The sequence below is a fragment of the Thermobia domestica genome, chromosome 8 (assembly GCF_964235325.1).
Source record: "Thermobia domestica chromosome 8, izTheDome1.hap1.1, whole genome shotgun sequence".
In the NCBI taxonomy this organism is placed as follows: Eukaryota; Metazoa; Arthropoda; class Insecta; order Zygentoma; family Lepismatidae; genus Thermobia; species Thermobia domestica.
This window is the reverse complement of record NC_137461.1, coordinates 285343615-285365638: the sequence shown is the minus strand read 5'-3', so window position 1 is coordinate 285365638 and position 22024 is coordinate 285343615. Positions and strand designations below refer to the sequence as shown.

General features: G+C 36.6%; 1 protein-coding gene across 5 annotated transcripts in view; it reads left to right on the top strand.

Moving 5' to 3' along the window:
• Positions 1–22024, top strand: part of Bcs1 (mitochondrial chaperone BCS1) — a 44481-nt gene that overhangs the window by 2080 nt on the left and 20377 nt on the right. For 4 of the 5 annotated variants that reach the window (XM_081769898.1, XM_081769893.1, XM_081769896.1 and 1 more), the window contains exons 2-4: positions 7027–7453; positions 12799–12938; positions 19409–19603. In XM_081769898.1, coding sequence (XP_081626024.1) covers positions 7131–7453; positions 12799–12938; positions 19409–19603 — 658 coding nt within the window. In that variant the 5' untranslated portion in view covers positions 7027–7130. Of the gene's footprint in view, positions 1–1595; positions 1742–7026; positions 7454–12798; positions 12939–19408; positions 19604–22024 lie in introns of those variants that run through there. The other variant, XM_081769897.1, reaches the window with a different exon arrangement.

The following is a 22024-nucleotide window of genomic DNA, read 5'->3' as shown; positions in this document are numbered from 1 at the left end:
ATTGGTCCGGCGATACAGCACTAATGTCTTTCCTTCTTATTGTTTCCTAAATTTTTACGCTGGGCGACATGAAAATATTTCATGTGGCATACATGAAATTCAAAGGAGTCATGCTAAAGAAGTTGTTGAAAAATTAAAATCTTTTATTATTTGCGTATAAATAGGGCGTCTAAATGTGTGGCATAAAACCTACAGCGCAAAAAAACAGAGACGAACCTATGGTAGATAGCTACTAAAAAACACAAATGCTGTCTAATGTAGTCAGGTAGGACAAAGCTGGGGAAGGGGCAAGCGGTAGCGAGAGGGTGCGTCAGTGACGGTGGTGAAAACAGGTAGGTTTTGGCAATGATATGAGTTCCAATAGTACTTAACATGGTTCCATACTAGTAACGCTCCACTTACAAAACCTAAAATACATCTTCTGCACACCGTGCGGAGATACACCGCCTGTGGGAGATGGTATCTAATACAATCATCTTTCATATAAGCGACAAATCTGTTAACTGTAGCAATAAGGTTAAAATAATGTACAGGGTAAGAATTCAAGTGCAAGTGTATAGTAACGAATGCGTTTAGATCTCTATTTTATTAGCACCTTCTCACAAAGTGCGTAGCTACATATTTATAATGTGTATGCAAACATGAATTGACAATAAAACCCCTAAAACGATTCCAGTGTGTACTGTTCACTTTTATTAGGTGAAAGAGGGAGTGTTGTTGCACAAAAGGATTTATTTCGTAACGCACCGTCAAATACTGGGAACGGAGTTTGTGCAGCAGACGAAAGGATGAAAAAATCCTGTACAAATTAGGAGATCTAATCTGTGTTCGTATGCACCTTCGTGCTCCCAGCTTATTGTTTGCGAGCAACGATTTTCTTCGTATGCATTTTTTTTAATGGTTCAGTTATGTTTTCCTCAATACCAAACTGCCCCATCCATAGTAGTTCTTCTTATTTGTGTCATGTAATCATCGTGTATACTCGTTGCGTACTTACGATACATACAGCTGCATGGTAATGAATTACATTTCTTAATGTCAATCGCTATAAAGAAATTAAAGAAACACAAATCTCCGGCTGTAGACGAAATTCCGTTGAGTTAATTTTAGTTGGAAAGGAAAAATGGTGGAACAAGATACACAAATTAATTCTCCTTGTCTGGAACAAGGAGGAATTGCCACAAGAGTGGAAAGAATCAATCATTGTTCTAATTCACAAGAAAGACGATAAAATTGATTGTAATAATTATTGAAGCATTTCTCTTCTATCAACATCCTATAAAATCTTCTCAAATATTCTGTAGTAAGATTGATTCCATACGCAGATTGAATTATTAGAGATTATGAGTGCGGATTTAGACGGAATCGATAAACTCGTGACCAAATAATTACGATTCAACAAATACTCGAAAAGAAGTGGGAATACAATAGTCTGGTACATCCACTATTTATTGATCCAGCTGGCTTCAGTAGTAAATGCTCTAAAGTATATGTTTATTACATAAAACAATTCATTTTGCACTTGCTGCTATTGCGCTTCATTTAAGAAATGTCTTCAATGTTTCAGCCTTCTCGCGAGATTTGAGCCACGATTAATACGTCAGTAAACCAGAAAGCACTAATTAAACTTAAAAAAAAAAAGTCCTGTATCAAAATTTAAAACCACGTATTCTGTAAGGAACTAATGTTGTTTCAACACGTGAAGGCTGGAGTAAGGTCTATTAACTCTGAAGAAATTGAGGTAATCTCGCCAGGATGATTTATTTTTGTTTATACCAAAGTTATTGCCACTAACACTTCACACTGCATGTAACTTTGTAACGTAGATTTATTTAATTTTTTCTGTTCTTATTATGTACGAAAAAGCTTATGTGATTAATTAAACTAATATTTCCTGTATTTCGTGTATAGAAACTGTCATTTAAGAGAACTGCAGATGTACAATACATGTTTCTGGCAACACTCGCGGGACACTAAATTAATTAATTATATACTTGCATTAATTACCCGCTTCGCTGGGTTAAATTAAGAAAAAAAAATAGTAATATGTTCCGTTAGTGAGTCACTTTATTTTATTACTAACAGGGTTGCTTTTCTTTTTAACCAAAAAACGAATAATGTTCGTAAAAGTGTAAGTGTTCGTAAAATCTTGATGAACACATTTGTGGGTTATCACGTTTCACTCCTGTATATTATTCGTATTATATTCAGCCCTAAATTCCCCATTCATTACTCAAAGAGATTATACTACAAAAGCAACTTTTGTTCTTTTTATAAGTTTATGAATGTTTCTTTTGTGATTTATTTTATAGTTATTATTGTTATGCAATTGCAATCAGAGAAAAATTCTAAATATTGTTTCGTTTTAATAATGTTTACTGTTGGTGAAATACATCGAAGTGTCGTTCTTTTTTTTGGGGGGGGGGGGCACCACGTCAGGCATTTAATCTGAAGTATCTTTGGTATCTATTTATGTATAAGTGGGTCAGAACCAAAGTGGACTAAAATAATCCGTATCTTGATTCACTTTTCTTACTGATATGCAAATTAAGTCGTCGTATTTCTTTAACTTGGACTAATAAAAGTCGTAGTAAATTATCTTGGACTAAATTAGTTCTTCTATACTCTGCAATATTTTGAAATTGTCCATATATAATTCTGTATAATGGTTTCACTTGTATAACTGTTTATTTCTTTGTTCTTCTGAAATGGCTCTTGACAATTATATTAACAAGTATGTAAAGATCAGTACAATGTGTTTTTATCAGGAGTCGTTCGTGAGTGAGTCGGCATACGTATCGCCAGTTAATCCCAGTTTCGAGTTCAAATAGAGGATAATTTCTCTCGGATGTAACCCGAGAAGGAGTTTGGATTCCGCTTTAAGTTTATGTGACCCCTTCCAGCATAACCTGGTTGTTGTATAATACTACCAAGGCGAAACAAACTTATTTCTGTCCATATGTGATATAAATACATAAAGCAAATTATTTAAACAAAAAAATAAAGGTTTAAACCAAAAAACTGTTTTTTTTTTTTGTTTGTTTGTTTTTTAACAAAAAAACGTGTTTTATGCCAACCCTGATTACTAAAGCGCTCTTTCATATCAGCCATTTTCGATTATTTTTATATATAGGCCTACCCCTCCCCTTACCATGTTGCGGGGCAATACATCGGAAGTTTCTTTATTCATCTCAGCGACCCCGAAAACCATGAATTCGACACTGATATTAGACATGTCGATCATTTATATATATATATATTCATCTCTCCCAAGATGGGCTGAATTTGGATTTAAACGACATCAGAAGTGTCACTGTTCATCTCAGCGACCCCGAAAACTATTTATCAACACTAATAACGGTCATTTTCGATCATTTTTAAATGTCTCTTCCCTCCAACACCTTTAAGTTACATCATCAAAGTGATATGACAGAAAACATCTCCGGTTTAAACTTCATCTAGGTTGTAAATTTGATCGAGATGGGTCCGGTGGTTCAGGAATTATTAAGTTTTAGTTATTCTAACTCCTCCCTCCCCCTCCCCTAAGTTCTATCGTCAAAGTGAATAGATAAATACCATCCCAGGCCTGAACCTCGTCTATGTTGAAAAGTTGATCAACATCGGTTGGGTGGTTCAAGAGTGATGAAGTCACAAACAGTCCCTTTATTTTTATTTTTTACATATATATCTCCCCCTCCCCTGCGTTGCACTGTCAAAGTTAATTAATAAAAATTATTGCATGCCCGAACATCATCTATAACGAAAATTTGATCGATATCGGTTGAGTGGTTCAAGAGTTAAGTTTTATTTATTTTTATATATAAAAATCTTCCTCTCCCCTCCCCTCCCCAGGTTCTACCGTCAAAGTAAAAATATAAAAAAAAAAAAAAATCCAGGCCCGAACCTCATTTGTAGTGAAAATTTGATCGAGATCGGTCGGGTGGTTCAAGAGTTATTAAGTTTTATTTATTTTTATTGATCTCTTCCCTCTCCTAAGTTCTACCGTAAAATTGATATGATAAAAACCACCTCAGGTCCGAACCTCATCTATGTTGAAAATTTCTTTAAGATCGAGCGTGTGGTTTAAGCGCGATGACGTCACAAAGACAATCACTTTTATTTATTTTTTTACATATATATATATATATATATATATATATATATATATATCCCTCTTCCCCTTCCCCTACGTTGCACCGTGGAAGTGAAATGACCAAAACTTCCCAGACCCGAACCTTATCTATGTTGAAAGTTTGATCGAGATCGGTTGAGTGGTTCAAGAGTTATTTTTATTCATTTTCGTATATTTCTTCCTTTTCCCCTCCCCCTTCCCGAAGATCTATCGTCAAAGTGAAATGATAGAAAACTTCCCAGGTTCGAACCTCATCTATGTTGAAAATTTGATAGATATTGGTCGTTTGATTCTAGAGTTAAGTTTTACGTATATTTTTGTAACTCCCCACCTCCTCTTCCCCTTAGTTCTGCCAATAACTAAAATTACTCCCAGCCCAGAACCGCATCTACGTCAAAGATTTGATCGAGATCGATCGGACGGTTCAAGAGATTAAGATTCACAAACATAGTCACTTTCAATTTTATAATATAGATATACACACACAGGTACACTCGTCCAAAATTATATTCGTATGTCTATAAATATGTTGTTGTAGGAATACAATTTGATAACGAATTTGCCCGGTATTTTTTATAATGTTACTATGTGTATAATCGGCAAAGACATGTATGTGATAAATTTCTTGTCAGAAAAGCAGTAAATAAGAACAATAAAACGAAAATAAAACTTTCTTGTCCATTTGGCAACATTTTGTTTTACTCATTCTAATTTTTGTATTTATAATTTGTTCCTATGAAATTTACCACGAATATACCTTTCCCGATTATACATACTGTATCAGTATTAAAAATACGTACCCTGCAAAATCATTATCAAATTATATTCTTACAAGAAGACGATTATAGATATGCGACAATAATTTTGGACATGAGTGTACATTAACTTCATCCATTCTTAGTCCTAGGCGTAATCCCCTGTGCTACTCTTCTATGTATGCTGAGTTGTTTTCATTGTATTATTAAAAGTGTCCTTGTATTTGACTAACATAATTCTTGTTGTAGTCTTAATTGAACTTCATTCGTTTACTTGATGTAGATATATACTTTCCTCTCTTTTTTCTTGTTAGAAGTGAGTTGCAAGTTTTCTAGTTCTTATTTTATCAGTCAGTACTGTAACGTTTGTCCTCTGAAAGACAATTATAGCTACACTTCCACTGTTGTTCACCCGTAGTTAGAAAAGTTAAGAATGTATGCATTCAATTCAATATGAGTACGAGACATCGTCAATCACCCAAACATATGTAAATATATAAAACATTACCTGGACAGCGAAGATTTATTGGTAATTTGAATCGTTAATAATATTAATAATAATAATAAAACACAAAAATTTCCACAAAACTTGAAGAAATTATTTCTTCCGATAATAATTAAAAATACATACGAATATCTATGAAATGCCCTTTTGATCGTGGTTCACTTATAAAGTTTCACATTTTCATCGTTACGCTTTTCTACACTATTTGCACTATTTGAAGAAGGAAAAAGGGAGAGTAGCAGCTCCAGCCAATTACTTCCTCGCGAGGATGTTATTGTAGATGTGGATTCTTGATGATCTATAATATAGCCTTCAATCCATTTTAATGTGCAGTTTTCGGTGTACACAAGATTCTACAGAAGAAGATAACTTGTTGATGTTCCTTGTTCTTAATGTAAATACAGACTGTTCTTTAAGAACGTAGTTTCTTAGGGTGGCTGATGCATTGTTCTTTCAACAGAGAAAATCCCGAAGTGTTGACGGTAGTTTGTTCAAATATTCAGGATGAGCAAACGCAATTGTACATATAAAGCGTATAGAAATTATGCTTTAAGAGAAATATTTACTTCCAGCAAGATTGATTCTTTTATCGGAGCACTACGTTTCGTGAGAGAATTGCTGATTTCAATTTCTCAGACATGTAAATATTGCTAACTAACTAAATGAAAATATCCGAAAACTCATTAAATATTTGGGGGCCGCGGTGGCTCAGTGGTAGAGCGTTCACCTCTGAGGTCAAACCCTGGGGTCTCGGGTTCAAACCCTGCTCCCGCCAAGTGAACTTTGTGGTGGACAAACACCGTGTGCGTGGGTTTTCTCGGGGTTCTCCCGTTTCCTCCCACTTTCTTCATTCCGCCATTTCATTCATTACTCATTATCACCGTCTCCTTTAGCCTAACCGGAATAACCGTGGGACGTAAAACTCAAAATTTCATTTCATTTCATTTCACTAAATATTTATCAACACCACCCTACATATAAAAGTGCTTTAGTTCAAATAAACTGTGATTAACAATAGTGTCTGTGATTTAACTGTGATTAACCCGATTGTGGACTGGTACCTGTCTGTCTTGGTAACATCTGATGATATGAAAATAGAATTGAAATGAAAGACTGCTTTGTTCTCTTGGTTACAATGATTGAAGGAAATTGGTTTCTCATCAATGTTCACCAACATAAAGAAAGTTTTCTTTTTCTAGAACATGAAAATATATTAAACTGTTTTTTTCCTTAAGTTTCCTTGTATAGTCAGGGACAAAAATAGTATATATAACCTAGAAGCGGTTATAATACTTTTAAATGAGTATTTGTTAAGATTGTTATCTAATACAAGTACGTTCATACTATTAGATTATTATCCTGCAAGTGTTACAGATGTTTGATAAGTTGTAGATTTCTTGGTGCCAAAATGACTTCGATGCATCATGGTGTAGCTTTCATGTGTTTTATAAGTATTTGAGTAAATTCCAGTCATCTGTTGTTACATAGTTGGCATTGAAATATAAGATAATTCTACGTTCCAGTTTCTTTATTACATCAACAATAAATACTCTTCTTTAGATAAAGTTTTAATTTAATGAATGTGTTAATACAACTCTGGCAATAATTGACTAATTATTGTTGTTCCATTGTAGGTCGGCTAACAACTAAAACGCCATGGAAAGAGTTTATGTGAAATGACATTTGAAAGAATTAAAAGCTACAAACCGCTGTAAACTCTGAAAAAAAGTAATTCAGAATGACGTTAATGGAGTACCTGTCATCGCTGTCCGACAACCCTTATTTTGGAGCCGGTTTCGGTTTGTTTGGTGTAGGAGCTGGTGCAGCTTTATTAAGGAAAGGTTACCAGTTTTCGATGGTTTTGTTTCGTCGTCATTACATGATGACATTGGAAGTGCCATGTAAGGATAAGAGCTACTATTGGTTACTGTATTGGCTAACTACAGTAGGGGCGAGGCAAACTCAACATCTCAGTGTAGAGACTGTGTACCAGCAACATGACACAGGGAGCGTCTCTACCAAATACAGCTTTATTCCTAGTCTAGGAACCCATTTTTTCAGGTTAGTCCTAGTATCACATCTCATACACTTGTTTAGTATTAGTGCTTTTATCAAGAACTTTTTTTTTTTTTTTTGGGGTTATAAATACAGTAGAGTACCGAAAACTCGCCCTAATGTAGACCGAAGGGTGGCCGACTTTGTGAAAATGCCAGGTTATCTTGAATAGAGTTAAAAAATAACAAGTACAAGTGTTTCCTCAGAAAATACAATGCTGTATTTGTATGTGTTGGTTGCTTGAGAATACAATAGAGAATAAACTGCCCAATTACCCTTAAACAAAAGAAAAGTACGTATTTTATGTAGGCATAGAGCCTTTACTATACATGAAAATGAAAATTAATGAATACACACTGTACTGGAATTTATCTTATAAGACAGACCTCAGAAAAATACCCAGTAATGACCTTGAATGGGTCCCAGCGGTTTTTTTTTTTTTTTTTTCAGTCAGGGTGTGGCCTAGTTATCAGGACTACTGGGTTATCGAGGGCCGAGTTAAAGAACTCTACTGTACACAAAGGACTGCTGAGCTCTGAGCTTTTAAAATCTGTTGAAATATTTCAGACTTTCACGATTCCGTTCGTCAAAAAGACAGTTATCGATAAATTCAGATATTCAATTTCAATCATTGTTTTATTTATGTACTGAGAGTTTTTCGGTGAATTTATACATGTGTAAATAATGTTCAGTGTTTATAACAAGTTTTCTGAGTAATATATATTTTCTTTAAAAACGTTTGTAAGAACTAGTGTTGTGTTCTGAAGTGTTCTTTGTTATATCCAATAAGTAGGCTTAGAAAATAGAATTTCCTTAGATAATGAATTATAGCAAATTAGATTGTGCGTAGACAAATATTGATCATAAGTTAGTTATTGCGTATTAACTTTCAGCTGACATGTATAGAATTTAGGAGTTCAGGACGGTGTGGGAAAAAATTGATACCGTAACTTGAAGTTTATTATTTACTAACAAAATACCCGTTCTTCGCACGGGGAGAATACGTTTCATTTTGGACATAAAGAGGTGAATTTATATTTAAACGGCATTGTAAGTATCACTGTTCGTCTCAACAACCCCGAAAACTATCGATTCAACACTAATATCCGTCATTTTTGATCATTTTTAAATATCACCTCTTCTTTTAAATTGTACCGTCAAAGTAACATGATAAAAACCACCCTAGACCCGAACTTATGTTGAAAATTTGATCGAGATCGGTCAGTTTGTTCAAGAGTTATTAAGTCACAAAGATAAAACTTTCATTTATATATAAAGAGAGAGATCAGTTCACAAGTAGCCATTTTCGTATTCAACGAAGCAGTTCATGTATCATATATCCTATTCCATTATCATAAAATTATTCTGATTTCCACATATCATTGTAAGTATTTCATTATTTTTGTAGAAATATACTGAGTATCACAAAAATAAGAATGTTGGTATCTAATCCCTAGCAAAATAATTTTCTTGCCAGCATTAGCGAACCTTCTGCTCTTTGGCTCGCTTGGCGTTTGTATGTCTGTCCCACTCTCCGTCCATTTGTTCCGCGATAATTGTTATAAAACGTATCCGATTTCGATGGAACTTAATGTGTGCTCTTTTTTCCATTTGCAGAAATAACCCTATTATTTGAGGTTGCAATCAATCAAGTATATGAGGGGGCGGGGTTAAAATCCACCCCATATTGTTAATTTACACATGTACAGTCAGCGACAAAAGTTCTTACCGGTTCGTAAAATTTATTTTGGAAATAACGGTGATATGGCTGGAACGTACAGAAAATTACATCCTTTTTAATTTACTGAAAGCTATACTCAAATTGTCCTTCCATTCTGAAATTATTTACAAAGCTAATTTCATCGTTCTTTACGGAAAGAACTTTTGTCGCTGACTGCACATGTAAGACAATTTTCTGTTATAAACCACGTAAAAAATTTTCGATTTAGACAAAATGTAATGTATATTTGAAAAATATGTTCCACGATAATTTTTCGTTAAAAAAAAAAAGTTCAATTTTGCCGTAATATGTTTTTTTTTTTTTTTTTTAATTTTTTTTAAGGGTTCCGATCGTTACTTCTGCAGGAAGTTAAAATCAATTTAAAAAAAAAAAGTAAAGTAGTGGATTTATCCTGGTAGCCCTCTCCGCACCCGATTTTCTAAAATTAATTTGGTTTTGATACAATATAATGTACATTTTCTTAAACATTTTTCCGCAATCTCCAGCGACTGGAATAAAGTCAGTCACGAATGAACGGTGAATTCAGTCGCTCATGTGAGATGAATACAGGATACAAATCCTCCTTCCGCCATTTAAAAAAAATAAAAAAAGTTTTATGATCATTCCCGTTACAGCTGTTCAGTTTTGGTGTAATATGCCGCACATTTCCTGTAAGGTTTTTGAATCATTCACTCAGCACTCAGCCGCGGTGGCTCAGTGGTAGAGTGTTCACCTCTGGTGCTTGGGGTCCCAGGTTCGGTCCCAGCCCCCGCCAAGTGAACTTTGTGGTGGACAAACACCGTGTGCGTGGGTTTTCTCGGGGTTCTCCCGTTTCCTCCCACTTTCTTCATTCCACCATTTCATTCATTACTCATCATCACCGTCTCCTTTAGCCTAACCGGCATAAACGTGGGACGTAAAACTCAAAGATTTCATTTCATTTCATTTTTCACTCAGCAGAGTAAAATAGTATTACCCCATCCCTTCTCCCGCGATTTTTTGGGTTCCTTGACAACTGGCATAAACCTATTCGGTTTTGATATAATATTAGCTATATTTTTCTCGACTTTTTCCATAAACTTGTGTACTTGAGATTAAAATGAGTCAAGAATGATCAGTGTATTTAGCCGGCAAATTTGGTATGGCCCCTCGCCCCGAAAATGCGCGCTCTCATATTTTCCGTTCTCCTCCAATCGTTTGTGATTTATTAGTATTGTACGTTTTATTTGAAATAGCCGATGTTAGAGAGGATATGCCATCATGCAATCCCGTTAAAATTTGTTATTTTCTTTTCTTTTATTTTATTTTCTGTTGCAACTAGGGAAATGTGATAGGTGATATACTAAACCAAAGTCAACACATACTACCACTTCAAATTACATACATTTTGATCAAGAAACTTGAGAGAACCGCCAACCGCATAGGAGACACTTCCTTTGCAAAATGTAATTTCCCGATAGCACTGTATTGCATCTGTGGGGGGCGCGGTGGCTCAGTGGTAGAGCGTTCACCTCTGGTGCTTGGGGTCCCGGGTTCGATCCCAGCCCCCGCCAAGTGAACTTTGTGGTGGACAAACACCGTGCTCGTGGGTTTTCTCGGGGTTCTCCCGTTTCCTCCCACTTTCTTCATTCCACCATTTCACTCATCTCTCATCATCACCGTCTCCTTTAGCCTAACCGGCATAAGCGTGGGACGTAAAACTTAAAGATTTCATTTTCATTTTTGTATTGCATCTGTATATTAATGAGCAATACATACAAATGCGTGGTATGTTTATGTGCCCTTTTTATGCAGAACACTTGTGTAGTACAAAGTGGATAATTGAAAGCCATATTGAAGTTCTTTATTTCTAAAAATGTATTGAAACTGAAACTTATGGAGATTGTGAAATCATATGTTCGATAAAGTCAATATCGCCCTGCTATTAAAAATGATAACACAATTGACTTTTAATTGATTCACTTCGGGATAAGGACAGCTTTTAGTTTTAACGTTGTGAAAATCTCCAATCTCCTGAATAGGTCGCCAATGAGTAAACACATTATAATGTCCAAGATAAGTTTTAGGACACAGCAACTTATGCATTGCATTGTGTAATGATTTGATTACATATTTCATTAAAGTAAAGGGAACCTTCATTTTTCAGACAGGTTTTTATCAAAAAAGAAACTTCAAAAGGTGATGGATTTTCCCTCCACAATACCAATGCAGTGAGACAGGGCTTTGAATTACTAATCATCTCCTTTTGTAAAATTTTCTTCCTCATCAGACCAAAGTGCCATCACACTGAGAAAAACTAAGCCCTCTGACCGGATAAAGTTGAAGCACATAAACTCTTACAAACGAAAGAGTAAACTTAGTCATCAGAAAATTTCTATTTTGCCCATCTGTGGCATCAGAAAGCATATGACATCAACTTCAAACAGGTGTACCAGCCTCATTTTTTGAGGTATTGACATGAAACTGGTACCACTGAACTTTTAGGAGATCAAGAATATGCAATCTGGGTAAAAAGGACACATAAGCTTATGTGCCCTTTTCACGTAGATCCCCTCAATTGTTTTCCAAATTCTTTTGACAATTCAGTTATTACCAATGAAATTCTAAAGTTGTTCCACATTGTTAGTGCACGTGGTCTAGGGTTTGATCCTGATGTGGCTCATGGATTTCATTTTAGTAGAATGTTCGTTCTCATATACCCTTAGTGCTAAAAAAAAAAAAAAAACATTTAATTGTCATGGAAACATACTCATTAACTTTCTTAAGCTCATAACTGTTAATAGCAGTTCCAAAGCACGAAAGTTTTGATGATCTATATATTAAAATGCTAAGTTTATATGCTTGTGGACGTTTATATTTGTGGTCAGTTCTTTTAACAATGACATTTCGGAAACCACAAGCTCTAGAAAGATGCCGTTTTCACTGATCGATTGAAAATTTTGTGTAGATTGTTCAGTTCTAATTGAATAGTTAAGAAACATGGCCGTTATTTTTTATTGCATTTTTTTAGGGATACACTGGAAGTGTTGAAATTTTTAAAAAGTAAAGCATCATATCCTACGAATTATACATTCCAACACCACAACGTTGTATACGGGGATAGTATATCTCTCAGGCATTTGTTTCATGGCCAAATGATAATGAAAAACGTAGAGTAACCATTTCTCCAGTCTGATGAATTTTTTTTTTTTTTTTTTTTTTTTTTTGAGTGTTTTGTCCAATGAATACCATATATCACTGACATTATAATTAATTGTATGTGTAATATATTTGCTTATTACATACTGCATGCAAGAAGAAAGAAAACATCGATCGTACATGAATTAGAAACTCCAACCGGAAGTAGGCTCAAATCTTGCAAACCGTGCGAGATATTGAAAAAAATCCCCGCTTTATGATACGCTTGCCGATTTTTATCAAGACACTTGTGTATGTAAAGGGACAGTACATATGTTGTGAGGAATGATAAGGAGATTCATGCTCATACGTGAATGATGCGCTGTGTAGAGAGCGAAGGTTCAACTAGTTTAATAGATAATTTAGAGTATAGTAGATGGTTAAGTAATTCTTATGTATTAAGACGTAAACGCCTGCATTACATATTAATTTGTGAATGAATGTGTTTTATTAGTTACCGTGGCTCGTGGATCAGAGTTGAAAGGTCGAGAGAACAACATACCCTTGATCTTAGCACTGGAGTACCGTGGGAAACTGTAACGCTAACAGCGTTTGGAAAAAATAAGGAACTGTACTTCAATATACTTGAGGAAGGTAAGTCCATTCTACTAAATAGCTATAGAAAATAAAAACAATTTCTATCAGTTGATATCAATCTTAAATATTAGACACAAAATGTATGTATCTGGATTATGCCGAAAATTTTGCACACATTAAGTTTTCTTTATACAATAGTAATAATAATCTTATATGGGGACTCGTCAATGGGAGGGGGGGGGTAACACCGCGTGCTTCGGTTTTGGGGACTCGTCAGTGGGTGGCCAACACCGTGTGCTTGGGTTTTCTCGGGGTTCTCCTATCTCCTTCCACTTTCTTCATTACACAATTTTCTTAATTTCTTACCATCATCGTCTCCGTTAGCCTAGCCGGCATATGCGTGAGACGTAAAACTTGAAGATTTCATTTCATTTTTCAATGGGTGGCCACTGGGGAAAATCAACAGATGTTGGCAGAAGAGATACATAGAAGTTTGCCTTGATCGTGCCGTGCAAACATCAGATAATACATTCAACACAATGAGCAACTTCAAATATCTAGGATCAACATTAATAGACCAAAGACATTTCCACGAAGAAATTAAATGTCGATTGAAAGCAAAAAAATTTATGTTATTATTCAGTTCATACTCTTTTGTCTTCGCGAATTCTGCCGAAGAATTTGAAACTCAAAATATGTCATATAAAATCATAGTTGTGCTGTATGGTTGCGAAACATGGTCTCTTAACTCGAGGGAAAAACGCAGAGTGAAAGTTTTTGACTATAAAATCCTTAGGCGAATATCTGGACTCAAGAGGAACGAGATTGGGGAATGCTGATACTTCATAACGAAGAAATGTATAATTTATACCATTTACCAAGCTTTTTTTTTTATGATCTTTAAGTCTAGGAGGCACAGGTGCTCAGGTTATGTAAGCAGGATGGAAGAAAGTAGAAATGTTTTCAAAATTTTAGCTGGAAACCCAATCGGAACAAGACCATTAGGAAGACCTAGGCACAAACCTAAACACAATATTTTAGATTCAGATCCTGCTTCAGAAATGATGCGACAGTTGTGCTGACTGCATTATCCTGCAGTTCGCACATGTGAAATATTTAAGACTTTTGAAGTAACTGTCGTGACTACTGTTGTAACACACAAAAAGAGTGAAAAAATGAATGATTGGACCGTGACTCGAATCCGGGATCTCTGGCATACCATGCTGATGCGTTAATCACCACGCTACCCAGTCCGCCTCCCAGAACAGCTACACACTCTGAGTGGAAAGCACCGACTTCAGGAGTGGAAAAGTGTGTGTCTGTTGTGGGAGGCGGACTGGGTAGCGTGGTGATTAACGCATCGGCACGGTACGCCGAAGATGCTGGGTTCGAATCCCAATCCAGTCATTTACTTTTCCAGTCTTTGTGTTGTTGAATTCGCACCAACAGAGGATCAGGTTTGTAAAAATAAGTTTAAATCAGTTGTTTCCTCCTTCCGTTAATGTACCGTTGTCAGTGTTTAAAAGTAATCATTGGTTTTTAAATGTTTAGATGTATAAAATGTAAAAAACTGAGTAACAGCTAAGAATTATTATTTTTTTTTAAGAAAAATGAAAAGAGTTTTTGTAATTAATGCTATTCACTTACGACTGTTTTATGTAACTTCTTTTAGTGACGTGAATATGATATTTTGAGTTTATATTGTACTAATTCTACCATATTGACTGTTATGTCACCAACTCCTGGTCAATAGTGATGTGAGTTTTAAGCTCATCTCGAGTACGGTGGTACTTGAACAGCATTCACAATATTACACAGAGTGAAAAAGTGGGTGACGACCGGTACTCGAAGCCGAGATCCTCGACGTACCGTGTCGATTCGTTAACCACTACGCTATCCACTTCGCTTCCCAGAAGAGCTATAAGCTCTCTCACTCTTGAAGTCAGTGCTCTCTACTTACTCACTTACAGAGGATTTGGTCTGTAAAAAATCCCGTTGTTTCGTCCTTTAATATATAAAGCATTCTTAATATGTCCAAAGAGAAAATAAAATTGCAGTGCGTTAGGCTAGGTGACGTAGAGGCCACCAGGAGAGCCGTGAACTACGCTGTGATCAATCCAGTGGCGAGGAAGAATTTCATTAAGGTAGTGGCAATCATCCTCATCTGAATAAAATGGCACCATGTTCGAAAATTTTATCACTGGAACATTTATTCAGTGCTGTATACTTGGCAAACTGTAGTGCGGAAAATAGCTTCTGCTGCTCTGCTTTGTTGTTCATGAAAAACCTTCAGCTTCTCCGTCTCATAGACTAAGTGCCGGGAGAGGAGGAACGCCAGTAGAGAAGGCATCTCGTGGTAATCTCTACTTTCGCTTGGTGGATGTGAATTCAGTATATGGTTTGATAGGTTCAAAACACAACTTATTTTATTAAAACTGTAAGTAATTAGAATTTTGCATGGAGTTTAATAATTATGTAGTAACTTATTGCAGTACATTTAATTTATTTATCAGAGGGTGATCAAATAAGATTTTTTTCTATGAGAAACAACACTTCCTCGTCCAAATATTGTAATTATTTATATGTGGCATGTGGCTTTACTCAAAATGAACTTGTTTAAAAAAAAAAAAAATAAAAGAGATTTATAACACAACTTCTAGACGTGACAGCATAATATAATCAGATGTATATACATATGGTGTTTCAAAACAACACCGACAACGTTTAGGAGGTGATTCCTGCCACCAAGAGAAAAAGTATAGACCAACCTGGGTGCAGAAATCCGTCATTTCGGAGTTATAGGCTGCCAGAAACATGAAAGAATGCATTTCAAAGGTTCATAGATCTAATACAATGGGACCTACCGTACTCGGGTCAAGACTTCGTTGAGAAACTAGTATGTGCGCTATAGAAATATCGATGTTCCAGAATCCTGCGGTACTTCCGCAAGAATTTTTATATAGTTGGTGAGTACTTCCAATTATATGCCCGTAGCCAAACTCCCTCTATAAAAATTGTTTCGTGAGTACCGCAAGATTCTGAAACGTGTATTTTTGGATAGTGCACATATTAGTTCGTAAGTGAAGTCTTGACCCGAGTACGGTAGATTCCATAGTATTGGACCAGTAGTCCATAGTAGACTTCTAAAGTTCATTTTTTTTTTCATTCATATGTTATCGGCAGCCTATTAGGGATGGCCAGAACCGGTTCCTGGTGGAACCGGTTTTCGGGTCTGAACGGATCCGGTTCTAGAAGATCCGGTTCCGGAACCGGTTCTTCGGATCCAAGTCTGGAACCGAAACTTTGTGACCATCCCTACGCTAAACCCGAGCTGCTGGCAAGCTGTGAACAGTATGCTAGATGAAATGGTGGAAGCGACAGGCAGGCGCCCAGGCGGCGGTCTCATTTGGCTAAATAAACTGGGTAACTGGCAAAAATCATTGGCTAAACAGGCAAACTGGCCAACTCATTTGGCTAAACACCCACTGGTGGACCAAAATTTTTTTTCTGGGGCCACAAGCGGGTCTGGGCGGGGAAGGCACAAGCGCATGGTCCTCTTTGCATTATTTTTGAAGGTGAACTTAATGCCTCTTTGACGGGTCTTTGGGGGCTTTCGGATCCAGGTCTGGAACCGGTTCCAAAGATCCGGTTCTGTAACCGGGTTTTCAGATCCAGATCTGGAACCGGTTCTAGAACCGGGTTTTCGGATCCAGATCTGGAACCGGTTCCTGAGATCCGGTTCTGGAACCGGGTTTTCGGATCCAGGTCCAGAACCGGTTCTGAAACCGGTTCCGCCGGAACCGGAACTTTGTGGCCATCCCTACAGCCTATAACTCCGAATTGATGGATTTCTGCACCCAGATTGGTCTATATTTACTGTCTTATCTTGGTGTCAGGAATCATCTCCCAAACTTGTCTGTATTGTTTTGAACCACCCTGTATATTTAATATTAGATAATCTAAATCAATGGTGAATATTGATAATTTACAAATCACACATACCACTTAGCCTTGTGCGAATTCAACATTAGATGTTAACTCGGTCATGCACCCAAAACATATGAAAGATTCACAGAAAATGCCAAGAAACTTTTTTTCACGTAAGAACTACATAGTTGGAGTAACATATTAAAGAGAAAACTTTGTAATACGTATGTAGAAGTTAGAATCTTCTGTCCCTGAAGTTTCTATCCTTGAAAAAATGAAATGAAATTTTGAGTTTTACGTCCCACGGTTATGCCGGTTAGGCTAAAGGAGACGGTGATAATGAGTAATGAATGAAATGGTGGAATGAAGAAAGTGGGAGGAAACGGGAGAACCCCGAGAAAACCCACGCACACGGTGTTTGTCCACCACAAAGTTCACTTGGCGGGAGCAGGGTTTAAACCCGAGACCCCTAGCACCAGAGGTGAACGCTCTACCACTGAGCCACCGCGGCCCCCTTTCTATCCTTGATGTCCCAAGTTTAGCTTAAGTTACCTTGGTCCATATTTAAAGGTAATTTCTTATCATACAAAATGATTCGAATGTTTGTGTTTCTAGTGAAAGTGGTGTTGACATCTTCTGTAAAGGTAAACAGCGTTCGCACTGGCTTTGAAAGTCAGGAAATGATTTAAAATATTTCGAAAGTCAGGGAAATTGCTATATTTTATTGACGTTATGATGCATGTTTACTTGTTGACGCTTATGAGCGTATACAAAATGCTAAGATAGTAAAGATATGGTTAATATGTAATTATAGTTTGGTACTAATGTTTAATTGTATTCCAAAGACAAGAATTTTGACTCATAATTAAGTATTTACAGTAAGAAAGTAAGCTTTATTGACATAGTAAGTTTTTGCAGTAAGAAAGTAAGCTTTTTGACTCATAGTAAGTATTTACAGTAAGAAAGTAAACTCTTTGACTTATAGTAAGTGTTTACAGTAAGAAAGTAAGCTTTTTGACTCATAGTAAGTGTTTACAGTAAGAAAGTAAGCTTTTAGACTCATCATAGTCAGTATTTACAGTAAGAAAGTAAGCTTATGCTGTATTTAAAAAATAAGAAGTAGAGCATTGAATGGTTATGGGGGTAGTGCAGGCCGATTGGAAAAGTTATTTTTTCTTTCTTTCTTGTAAATTTAAGCATAAATGATAGTATTCGCGCGTCAGAGAAAATTTATTTACTTAGTCTTGAGTCATGGAAATTTAGAAGAATCAATATCAGAATTTCAGCGTAAATCCTGATAAAGTTACTCCGTTCGGAAGAGGCCCTCGAGCAGTCTGAAAATAAGGCTCCATCCTTTCGTGATGTCATCCTTTCATATAGAGAAAAGTGGTGTGGTGAGGCAGTCTTTACCTTTCAGATATTCCCATTTAACAAAGGCTGGATGAACCTTCTGTCTAAGAGCCACTTCTTGGACGAGGGAAAAACGAAAGGCTAAATTACCCCCCTCCACCATATACACCAAGTTTGGTTCTGGCATTTTGTGTTGTTTTTGTATACAGGGTGTTTCAAATTGAGTATCGGGATTTTAAGGCTCTGTAGTATTTATTACATTTAACGTACAACTATAAATAATACATTACGTGAAAGAGCAACTCAAACAGTTTTTGCTTTAGGTGTTCAATGTGAGCATTTCTCCCACGGCACACATCGAGTCGATAGGCGAGTTCTCCCCAAATCTTGATCAATGTGTTTGGAGTAATTGTTGCAACAACTACTTCAGTTCTCTTAAATTCCTCATTCTCCTTAAAATTATCCACACAGATGTCACCGGTATTATTAATTCACGACTAGCCTTCCGAATTGATTTCTTGGGGGTACACGTGAAAGACTCTCTCACTCGTTCAGAATGTTCTTCTGTCACTGTTGGTCGTCCCATACTCTTTCCTTTCCACAAACAGCCGGTGTTTTCAAACTGGTGATACGATTACGGATGCTATATCACTTGGTGAATTGCAATTGAACGTAATACGGAAAACACATTGCACTGTAACTACATATTCTATCTATCTAAAATGTAAAACACAAGAAGCTTTCTTGACAGCATTCCTTACATTGAGAGGGCCACAACAGAGTAGCTGAACGGCCTTTTCAAAAGAAGCCTTCCAGAAATTCTCCCAGCCATGGATTCAACGTTGAGATAAGTGCATTGCTAGCCAAGGACAGTACTTTGAAGGAGATTAAATCAAATTCCATTGTAAGCTTATTACTTTCTTTCTAAGAAAATTATTCATTGTATTCTTTCATATAACTCTGAAGGGAGACGTTTCCCCATCCATATTTGTTAGAAGTATTTTTCATGTGGTATAATTAATCACCTGCTAAATCTATGACATTGAGTTTATTAACACCCTGTATAGTAGTATTGAAGTCATAGAATGTAAAGTGGTAAGTGCAGTTTGTAAATTATGATCTCTACAAAATCTTAACGCGCCATAGTATGTATTTTTAAACATGAATAATTGTGATAAATTCAGTTACTGTTTTAACTTGAATACGTGAGAAATATTGAATTCAAATAGTAATGCATGTGTTTGTTTTAGCTAGGCAATTGGCTCTTAAAGAGCAAGAAGGCAAAACCATTATGTACACTGCCCTTGGATCAGACTGGCGGCCCTTTGGACATCCTCGGAAACGGCGTCCTCTCACTTCTGTTGTTTTAGATTCTGGAATAGCAGAGCGAATAGTTTCAGATGTTAAAGAATTTATTGGGAACCCAGGGTGGTATAGCGAACGAGGTAAGGACATGGAATGTGAATTATTTCTCTTCTGTAACCCATTATACCCATTATTATATTGTCTTTCAACGCAAAGGCGTATTTTGCGCGGAAAATACAGATTCAACAGATACGGCAAAATTTCCATTCCTGTGCACGATGTTTGTCAGACACTATAAGAGCAGTACGAAGGTGATTCAGAAAGTAATGCCTCCAAGGTGATACCTTTATTTGTGTTTGACAGATAGAACTGATACAGGTATCAGTGGAAAGCTTGTAATGTCAGCTACAAATGGTAGCATCATTTTTCAACATAGTCTCCATTATGGGCAACATACTTGCGCCAACTCGAAACAAAGTTTTTCATGCCGTCGGTGAAGAATTGTAGTGCCTGCTGGCGACACCATTGTCGAACTGCTGCTTCCATCTCCGCGTTACAACTGGAGCGTTGGCCCGTAAGGTGATCCTTGAGTTTAGGGAAGAGCCAAAAGTCGCTGGGCGCAAGATCCGAGCTATAGGTGGGATGAGGCAGAATGTCAACAACACTTTGCCAGCAGACGAGACAACTTTGAATTTTTTGGCGGAGGTGAGGATTGTGGCGGTATTCCATCGACTGACGCTTCGTTTTCGGTTCGTAATGGTGTATTCACGACTCATCGTCGGCGATGAACATTCCTGGGCGCACAACTTTCCGTAGTCAGAAATTCAATGACAGCCCGCTGTTTCAGCCGGTCATCAGTGGATGCCATGGATCACTCTGGAACGAGAAGAGATAGGAAGGTGAAACAAGTGACATTGTGTAGCTCAAACATCAGTACAGTAATGATAAATAGTTCAGAATGTTTGAAGTACTATTGGCCAAGTAGTGGGCTTTGAGGCATTACCTTGTGAATCATCTCGTAGTAATAATTCATTAATCTTTATTATATAATGGAATTGAAAACTAAATAAAATGTTCTTACCCACAGGAAAACTGTTAAAGGGCATAAATGACCAGTTGTGTTAATGTGTCGATGAGTAGACTGTTGCCATCTTTATAAACAGCCTTTCTTTTTCCTCTTAACCAATTTTTATTGTTGTCAGGTGGCACAGGGACAACTGACAGGCTCTTTTCTTGAATAGTGTTGCCCTTTTAGATCCTGACTTTTCAAGAAAACGTTTGTTTTCGTTCGTGTACAAACTACACACATATTTTGTCAATCGTCATACGTACCTAGTTGCGCCTACCACTTCACTGCACAAGAATAAAGTTAGTTAGGATCAGGTTTTCTGCAGAACATTTTATCTGGGAGGCAAAATTAAAATGTGGGAGGGCTGCACTGGAACACTTACTTGCTGTAGGCGTGCCCTACAGAGTGACATGCAATCACAATTATCTCAGGTGCACTGATATGCAAGGTTTTGTTGTTTTCAAGTGAAGATTTGTATCGGAATCGATTTTTTCTGCAGATTACGAAAATGACCTTCAAAATTGTGTATCACGTCAGGTTTTTTACACAAATCACGAAAATGTCAAAATTAAAAAAAAATAACCTGTAGACGCCTGCCAGGGAATTCATATCTTGACGTTGTCATCCCTGGTGCTTCTCCTAATCATTGCAGAGACATGAACGACCCCTTGTTGGAAAGCTAATAGAACAAGTAATGCAACGAGCTATGTTTGGTGCATCTGAGCTCCCATTCGTAGAAGAAGAAGAAATTCGAAATATTTATTAAATAAAATGTCATTTTTTGAATTTCCGGCCACGCTGGCAACACTGTAAGTTATTCTACGTTGGTAAAAAAAATACGAGTTCCTTACATAGTCATACCAACCATATAGAAAAATGAAAGCCGTAGCTACAATAGGAAGCGACGAAAAAATCAAAGTGCAACCACCGTTTATAAAATTTTTTGGTTCGTAAACATTCACGTTGTTACCCCTGGCACCTCATAATTGTCACAGAGACATGATCGACACCTTGTTGGAAAGGTAATAGAGCAGGAAATCCAACGAGGTATGTGTAGTACCCCTGAGCTCTCATTTGTAGAAGAAGAAGAAATTCGAAATATTTGTAAAAAAAAAAAAAAAAAAAATGAATTTCCGGTCCGCTGACAACACTGTTAGTAATTCCACGCTGATCAAAAAAATGAATACAAGTTCCTTACATAGTAATACCAACCATATAGAAAATGAAAGCCGTAGCTACAATAGAAAGGGAGAAACAAAACGAAGTGCAATCACCTATATAAAATATATAATTTGGTTTGTATGCATTCACATTGGCAACCCTGGCGTCTCCCCCACTCCTAATTGTCACAGAGATATGAATGACATCTTGGTAGGAAAGCTCATGAAACAGGAAATGCAACGAGGTATACTTCGCATCCATAGTCTAATAGTCATAGAAGAACGGTAAGAAGAAAGAGAAAAAAAGAAGATAAACATAAATGCATAGTTTA